The sequence below is a fragment of the Nestor notabilis genome, unplaced genomic scaffold (genome assembly GCF_000696875.1).
Source record: "Nestor notabilis isolate BGI_N333 unplaced genomic scaffold, ASM69687v1 scaffold4966, whole genome shotgun sequence".
Lineage (NCBI taxonomy): Eukaryota > Metazoa > Chordata > Aves > Psittaciformes > Psittacidae > Nestor > Nestor notabilis.
In genome coordinates this window covers 79,791-88,691 of record NW_009932257.1, presented here as the reverse complement: position 1 = coordinate 88,691, position 8,901 = coordinate 79,791, and the positions used below count along the sequence as shown (strand labels likewise).

General features: G+C 49.0%; 1 protein-coding gene across 1 annotated transcript in view; it reads left to right on the top strand.

Annotated features, from left to right (window-relative positions):
• Positions 1–8,901, top strand: part of LOC104407107 (RIMS-binding protein 2-like) — a 37,948-nt gene that overhangs the window by 20,956 nt on the left and 8,091 nt on the right. The window contains 6 exon segments of the mRNA XM_010016293.1: positions 1,735–2,043; positions 2,329–2,508; positions 5,741–6,868; positions 7,490–7,613; positions 7,760–7,911; positions 8,099–8,267. Of these exon segments, the coding sequence (XP_010014595.1) occupies positions 1,735–2,043; positions 2,329–2,508; positions 5,741–6,868; positions 7,490–7,613; positions 7,760–7,911; positions 8,099–8,267 (2,062 nt within the window).

Sequence of the window (8,901 nt, the reverse complement as noted above, 5' to 3'; positions counted from 1 at the left end):
AATGGTTGGACTTGATGATCTTAAAGGTCTTTTCCAACCCAGTTGATTCTATGATTCTATGAAATGCCGCTGAGCATCTTTCTGTGACACACTGGGGCCTTTGGGTCATCATCCTGTGGTGGGCAAACTGTCAGGGAGTATTGGCTGCTGTGGTGTACCTGGAAGAGCAGGTGAAGCTCAAAGCATGTGTGTAAGCAGATCAGGAATAAAGGCAGGAAAGCAGTAATTCCTCGGAGACAGAAGGTGCAGAGGTTGTTCCCACTGCTGCTGATTCAGTGTTAGTCTGGCATCACTCTGCTCTCTGACTTGAAGGGGTTTTCTCCAGTCTAGTGGGTTTGTGCAAGGCAGAGTAGACACTCTAGCATTGTGGAGCATCTTAGAGGAAGTGGGTCCTGTTGGTGTGTCATGTATTATAGCAGGAAAAAGGATCTTTTTTCCATTGGGACCTTTGATACCAGGGACTCAGGGGAGTGCTTCAAACTGTTAAACTCAGCATGACTTTACTGATGATGGCAGCATGAGGTTGCAAAGGCTCAGTTAGGCAAAAGTGGGGAAGGCTTCTGATAATTGCATCAGTAGCTGTGTGAGCCCAAGACCAGAGGCCAGGTAAGTACACGGAAGAATTGAGATCCTGAGTCCAAAACTTCAGTCATTGTTCTGCAGCCCCTGGTCATTTGCTGCTCACAGTACCTCAGGTCATTTGTTGATTCATTTGCCCACATTTAGATATCTAAATGTGGCTACACATGGGTGGGTCACTTTGCCTCCTTTGTAGTCACTGGAGTGAAATGGGTGCTTCCAGGATGCACATCATCCTTCTCGCTTGAGATACGTGTCTTCACTTGGTTGTCAACAAAGACAAACAGGGCAGAAGGATCCCAGCTCTCAGATTCAGTATAAGATCTAGACCTGTCTGGCTTTTTCCTGAGCCCAGGGGTCATGTAGAAACTTGGCACTGCAGTGTCTGAATGTCTCTAGGGGTCTGATCCCGTAAATATTGTCACAGTGTGCCTAGTATGTAAGGATAAGGTTGTGCTCCATTGCAAAATACAGTGGAGGCTGCCTTATTTTAGAGTGAGGGTTACAGAAAGGGGTGGTTGATGAAGGCCCAGCTGCCTTCCCCTCCTTGTTCCTGGGGTTCCACTCCTCCATCTCCCAGAGTTTTCCTTAAACGGCAGATTGAGCTGACTGGGAAACACAAACCTGTAAAAGTTCTGTACTGCAGCTTGGTGGTGAACCACGGGGCCCTGCACTTGTACTCTCCATGTATATTCTTCATTAACGCCCCTTCCCTTCACAGCCCTTACCAGCTCCAAGAAGTAGCGGGGTAGTATCCTCACCCCCAGCTCAAGCTAACCTGGAAGCTGGTGTGTAGGACATTCCTCTGGCACATGAGAGTGGGAATTGACCTTGTTGTATAGCATGGGCTCTTCCTGCTGCTCTAAAACCAGCTGTTGTCAATCCACTTCTGTGGCTTCCATGAGCCATGTGTGGTGGCAGAGCTGCAGCAGTGCAAAGACTGTGTGTCTACTTGCAGGCAGGGGGGGCTTTGCTCCAGGGCTGGCCAACTTTCCCAGCTGCAAGTTGCTTTCCAAAATACTCATATGCCAGCAGTGCAGAACACGTGGGGTTTGGGTTTGGGTGCTAAGGGCACTCTTTTGGTGCACAGGTATGGCACGATATCTCCCCCAGGATTCACTATTCATGATGGCCTTTTTTCGGTTTGTTTCCCAGATGGAGCAATCTGTAACCAAAGCGCCAGAGCTAGAAAGCCCATCTGCCAGCAGTCTGAAGACGATACGTATGGAGACCTGCCATGCATGCTCTGTGGAAGAGTCACCAGAAGGTGCCAGTGCTGAAAGAGAGAAAGAGAGAAAGGAGAAGCACTTGAGCCTAGAGCCTCTGCTTTCCCCCAGCCAGGCTGAGGGCACAGAGGGCACCTTCCGAGGAGACATAAGCACGGCTGGGAGCAGCTGTCAGGAATTCCTGAGGCTGTCCCCAGGCAAAGAGGTGATGAAAGAAATGTCCAGAGTGGAGAGAGAGGTTTGTTTAATGCTGGAATGTCTCTGCCCATGGAGGGATGTGGATTATATTTGACACCCTTGGGTTTTCCACAGTATTTTTCTTCTGTAGGCTGTGAGATGAGTGTGCCAATTTTGTGTGGCTCTGTGTGTGTGTATAGACATGTGCCAGTTGCAGCACTTGGTGCTGCCTAGTGTGTTTCCTGCCACCTTTTAGTTGTATGTGTGATAGAGAAAGGTAAAATGCTACTTTATTGCTGAAATAGTGTCTGAGAGGGCTGAGGAAATCTGTTCTGGTTTTCAATAGCAAGAAGAAAAACTATCTGAAATGGGAAGACGACCACTGACCCTTTTTGCTGAGCACAACCGTAGTTCTGACCTTTCAGATATTTTGGAAGAGGAGGAAGAAGATGAACTGTCTTCAGAAGCTCTGGAAGAGAAGAAATGGGACCAGAGAGAGCCGTGTTACGGGGAGAATGGGGAAAAGGTAACTTGTAGCTGAGTAATGCTTGTGGGGAGTGCTAGTGCAGCCATCCCATGTCATCAGCTCACAGGAGGAGGTGCTGATCTGAGCCCAGTGCTCTCAACAGTGCTTGGCTAAGTTCCTGCCTGCTCTGCTTTTAGTTCCAGTGTTGTCTTAAGCTAGTAAAAATGCAAGATCTTTGTGAGAGGGAAGGGTGTTTATGTGTAATGGATGTACCCAGGGTTTAATTAGTTGGAAAAACACACAGTGCAATGTGAACTTTAGAACCCAGGGGTAAAAATCAATCCTATCGATCAAGTTCTTAATATAGATACAAACAGTAAACACACAAGAATCTCTGAAGTCCACCCATCTGTAGCTCCTGTACCAACCCACCATCCCTCCTAAGGCAAAGCAAGCGTGTAACGTTTTGGCCTCAGTCCTGCAGGCGCTGCTGAATGGGAGTAATCTAGTGCAGATTATTTTGCATAGACCTTGGTGCTCTCTGTAGGAAGGGGTGGCTCATAGAAGCTGCCGGAGCTGTGGCTTTGCAATTCGTGTGTTGCAAGTGAGGAAACACTGGTTGAGCTGAACAGTTGAGTTGTCATGTTAATTCATTTGACAAGTTAAACAGTTAAAGCTACTTAGTGTGTTGCAATGCATCTGTGACAGGTCATGTGCTGAGAACTGCATGGTACAAATTATGGCGCTTGAGATGAATGTGCGTGAGGGCAAGTATTGAGGTGGAATGACTGAGAAATCAGAAAGATTTGCAGGAAATGTGGTACGTGTGTATAGCAAGTAAGTGCCCTCATTTTTATTCATGTGACCAAAGAATATCTGTAGTTGGTTGATGCTGACCTGTGTGGCTGCTCACCTGCAGCACAGAGGGGATGGGTCTGGTGAGCATTAAACAATCACTAACAGACTGAGTAATGATTCTGGAGTAAATGTGCTGTCAGTCCTTTTCTCCTTCTGAAGGGGGTTCTGCTTCCCATGTGGGCAGGTGGGACCTGAAGTGCAGCGTGTCAGGAGCCCCAGAAGAGCCTGGTGGTTGGAGACCCTGGGGCTGCTTTGGAAGGAGTTGTTGAAAGGGCTTCCAGTTGTTGGGATTGCACTGGGAAAAAAATGGAAGAAACTCAGCTTTCCTGGAAGGGGAAGGAGGAAATCAGAACAGTCAAGAACGCTGTTCTTTGTCTCATTTTCCTGGGTGTTTTATTGGCCTCAATGTTTTGGGGGTTTGCCTTTTTTGTGTGTGAGAAAGAAACACCAAACCCTCCTACACGCATCCTGTTGAGATTAGCACACTGGTGCTTCTTGACCTAATAAAGTGATTGTTTTCTGTTCTGGCAGTGACAGGTTGAGGGTGTGAGTATGACAAGGTGCTGAACAGGGAGAGGATGTCAGAGGCAGGAAGCTTTAGGGCACAGAGCTCCCAGCACTACCTTGGAGAGTGAAGAAAGATGGTGACTGAAGTGGGCCAGGTCTCAGCAGGGCCGTTTTCTAGGATTCTACATATTAAGTCACATTTTGGGTTATCTCAAGATGCCTTAGCCAACTCTGTCAGGATTTGGGGGATGAAAGAACAGAGAGGTGCAGCTTTTAAAAAGTTTAACCTCAAATAAGTTGTTAAATTCCTGAAACCAGTTAAAACTCGAAAGCAAAAGCCACAACTCTGTAAACAGCTAAACTAGGTCTTTACTGGTCTTACTTCATGGCTGCATTTATAACTGCAGATATTCCTAGTTGGTGCTGACAAGGTAGGAGCCTTGAGTGTGTGTCCTGTGAAGAGAGTTTGAGGAAGCTCAGCCTGTTTGGTCTGACAAGGAGGCAGCGAGGGGGGGGGTCTTGTTGCTGCCTACAACTATTTGAAGGATGGTTAAAAGGATGAGATAGCCCAAGGTGTCTTGCTGCTGACAGATGATACACAAAGAAGCAGCAGTCGCGAGTTCCTGTTTGGGAGATGAGTACAAACTTCTTTCCCAGGAGGGTGGTGCAGCCTTGGGACAGGTCCCGGTGAGGTGGGGGATCTCCATTCTTTGGTGTCTTCAAGCCTCAGCTCAGCAAAGACTGATTTACTATTTGCAGCAGTCCTGCTGCAATTAGGAGATTGAACTGGAGACCTCTGGAGGCCCCTTCAACCAATTCTAAACAGAATTCAAGACGAGCTTTTGCTTGGAAAGAGTTATAGAGGTTGGAATAATCAATAGGCAGCTTAGAACTGCCTTTTGTTTGCCCCACTGTGGTTCAGTTTTTAATTCTCTCTGACCAGGCCTGCTCATGCCAGTAGCTTGAAACATCAATAACTGCATATGCTTTGTAAGCTATTTGTAAATGCTTTTAGAACATGTCATGATAAAAATTGTCAGGGAGGTTGAACAAGAGACCTCTAGAGGTAGCTTCCAACCTACATTACACTCTACATCTAGGATGCTCCCTTTTGATTCTAGTATAAGTGTAGTAGGAGACAAAACATAAATTCTTCAGTTGGTCCAAGGCAAATTTTTAAATTCAGCAGTGTTTTCCCAAAAGCTTTATGTAACCTGATAGGCTGTTACCCAGCTGCATGTGAAATACAAGTCTGCGTGACCCCTTTGAGGTGAAGGGTTTTCATGTGTATTTGTGGGAACTCTGTTCACCTGAATTTGCAGACAATAAACCACTGTAGAGCTGGACCTTGGCAGATGATGGGAAGGGCCTAGGGAAGGTCCTCCCATAGCAGCAACGTCTCCAAGGGGTGTCTCACTGCACAGGGTCACTGTCTTCTGTTCCGGTGCAAAGACAGAGAGATAAGAGACAGCTGGGGATCCTTGTGTGAGCACAGGCTGTGAGACTCATCCCTGTGGAGGCAGGAGCCTGATCAGCTCTGACATGCAGTGAACAGCCAGGAGGAGCTGTGCCTCTCCCGTCCTGTCATCCCAGACAGGGGATGCTGAAGCTGTGGGGAACCCAGTGGTCAGGATGAAAGGTGCTGCAGATAGTGTATTTGTAGAGGCAGAGGCTGGGAGGGAGCTCTTCCATGCATTGGTCTTTCTCGCTTTCCGCTGCATTGCCAGTTCATCTGATTGTCTTTTGCCAAAGCCCCATTGCTCTTGTTTGCTTCCTACCCTTGCTTCGCTGCAGACCACAGTCGCCGCTCCATCCTGCTGTGCTGGGAGGGAATCAGCTGTAACTTTGCCTCTCTTTGTAATGTTTATTTCCTCTCTTTTTCCCTTTGCTTGTCCTGGCTGTGGCTTTTCTCGGGGGCTGGGTACAGATGGATCTTTGTGATACTGACAGCGATGAGGAGATTCTGGAGAGGATACTAGAGCTGCCGCTTCAGAAGAACCACAGCAAAAAGTTGTTTAGCATCCCTGAAGTGACAGAGGATGAGGATGAAGATGAGGATGAGAATTGTGTTATGGAGGAAAAGGCAGACCCTCAAGACTCCCAGGAAACTCTTACCTACCATTCAGGAAGAACAGAGAAGACACTCAACATCAAGGAGCCGTTTCTAGAGGCAGATGGGAGTAACACCTCCCTGGCTCTGTCCGCTCAGATGCCACAGAAGGAGCATGGTGTTAAGGAGAGCAGAGGGGATGCTGACCATGCAAATCCTGCCTTTGTCCAGATGGCCTGGAGTCAGAAGAAAGCCAGCTGGAACTGTGGCTACCAGGAGAATGATCCGAAGTCTGGGACTGGGGCAAGCCCTGCTCGGAGCAAGAAGAAGGGAAGTAATTATCGAGAGAAGACCCGGAGTCGGCTTGAGATGGGTAGGAAGAGACAGAATGATTTAACAGAGCACTGCAGTCGTCTGCTGGGCAACTGCAGTCAGATGGGAGGTGGGTTATATAGAGCTCCTAGCCTCAGGGAAGAGCTGAACATTGTGAGCAATGCTGGTGATAAAGAGGGGTTTGATATGTACAGTCGTGCCAGACAAGGCATCCTACGAAAAAAACACGTGAAAGCAGTGGTTCAAGGGTTTGCAGAACCTGCTGTGATGGCAACACACTGCTCCAGCCCCAGGAGCCTGGAAATAGACATTGAATATGACTCTGAAGATGATGAGGATTCAACCTGTGCTTCCCCCCCTGAGAGGAGGCTGTGGCCAGAAAGGTCCCAGAGCTGTCAGGGGGACTGGAGCGATTGCTCCAGTCAATCTGAGGTTGCCCATATGGATGGCAGAAGGGACCTGACCAGACTGGAGATGATGGAAGAACAGGGGATGGAGTGGGCTGGGTCTCCAAGCCAGCGCCTGCGATTCTTCTGCCAGGAGAAGGAAGCACTGAGATGTGAGAGCACTTCTGAGGAGCAGGGCTGGGAGCTGGACTGTAAGTCACCTGGCTGGAGAAGGAGGCTCGAACATCCTTCGAAGGGGATACGTAGCACCTCCTTGCACAAAAGGGTTGGGTGACTTTTCCTATTCTGGCTTTGAAGCAGCTTGCAGTGGCGTTAGCTTCCCTCTGCTTCCCTGGCCTGCCTGTATCTTGCTTTGTTCAGTGTTGCCCAGAGAAAGGACCCTTCTCTGGGATTTCTGGAAGAACATCTGAAAGATTCTGTAGTTCTGTGCTGCTCCGTGGCTTTTCTTGTATTAGCTGCTTCTGCTTTCCTGCTAACTGACTGGGTGTCACCGATGCAGTATTCCTTTTCACACTGGGTCTTCCTCCCCATGGCAGGAGGTTGTGGCACCCAAATGAAAATCCCTGGTGAAATAAGATGAATTGTTGAAGCTCTGTGCAGATGATGGTGGTAATGTCATTGCCCCCCCTCCCCTCCCCCGCTCAAAATGCTCTGTCCTGTGTCCTCGTCCTCGCCAGGGGGATTGTCACTAGTGCCTGGCAAGGCTGCCTGCCTGTACTTAGTTCTGTTTTCCAACTCCCTTGGTACTTTCAGCTCTAGAGTGTCCCTGAAGAGGAATGTTGCATTTGGATGTGCTGCTCTTTGTGGAGTGCATTTGGGCTGAGTGCTGTTGACACAACTTGGAAGACAGAGGCTGCTACTAACTGTCTGCTGGTTCCTGTTGCAGGCGGCCAGTAACAAAGATCCTAGGGGCCAGGAGCTGCCTGGCACTGCCTGGCAGGTTTCCAGCAGGAGAGGGAACAGGAGCAAAAGAAGAAGCCAAATGCAGAAGCCTGTGCTCTCCAATGCAAGTGAGTGGGCAAGGGGAGAGAGTTGGGCAGCAGGAGAGTGGGAGGTGGTTGGAAATGCAGGGGAGAGGCAGGATTCAAGCTGTGCAAGGCTATGGTAGGGGAATGGTGCTGATGTTCTCTCTGGTGTGTCCCCTGTCTGTGCACAGGTCCTCCGAGGAGCACCACTTCAGAAACCTCTGTTAAGGATGATAGCATTAGAATATTTGTGGCTCTCTTTGACTACGATCCTGTTTCTATGTCTCCTAACCCTGATGCAGCAGAAGAGGAGCTCCCATTTAAGGAGGGACAGATCCTGAAAGTAAGAGCAAACCTTAGTGAACTCCTCCTAACTTTGTATGGATCCATCTGATGTTCCAGGGACAACATAAACCTTTGAGGCAGAGCCTCCTTGATCTTGGGAGTTACCTTAGCTTCCCTTTCTCCTTTCTCTTTGCATCTCAGTTCCTGCAGTATCAGCAGTCTCTGGCCTTTCTTTTCTCTTGCAGGTATATGGAGACAAGGATGCTGATGGCTTTTACCGGGGTGAATGTGCAGGAAGGGAGGGCTACATTCCATGCAACATGGTATCAGAAGTCCAGGTGGAGAATAATGAGATCAAGAAGCAGCTCCTAAAGCAAGGGTTCCTGCCTGCTGACACACCGATGGAGAGCATAGGTACTGTGTCTCCTTTATGTGTGCACTGTGCTGCTGTCAGCGTGTCCCTCTGCTGAAGTGTGGAAAGCTCAGTCGTGCTGTCAAGCTGCGTGGCCAGTGCACCAGAACCATCTCTAGGGCTGGTCCCCAGGCTTGTTTAGTGACTGCTGTAGTAGCAAGCAGGGAGGTCTGGATGGTGAGGGAGGCAGATGTTCTGAGGTCTCAGTTCATGCCTGACTCTACTGCAGCACTGCGCTGCCTGAGGCTGCATCTGCAGCTGTGAGAGCTGCTCCTGTGCTTGAGGTGTCGTGTCTGTGAACTCAGCACAGAGTGTGAGTGAGGCTTATCCTCGCTAGTGAAGGGGAAACAAAACACTTTGGGGAGCAGCTGAAGGATGTGAGCCCGAGTTTCCCCTTCTGTGTTCTCACAGAACACAGTTTTGTGGGTCTGTAATGGAACCCATGGGGGTAACCGTGCTCCTGGGTGAATCAGTTTAGAGGCTGTGAGCTGCCCCATGACTGCTGTTAACATACCAGTGTCCCAGTGCCTGCCCCTTGTCCCTCTCACCTCTCATCCTGCACCTCTCTGCTACCAGAGGCAATAGTTTAACCTGCTCCATGTGTTAAAACAAGAGGAAATTCTTGTTTTGGCTGGC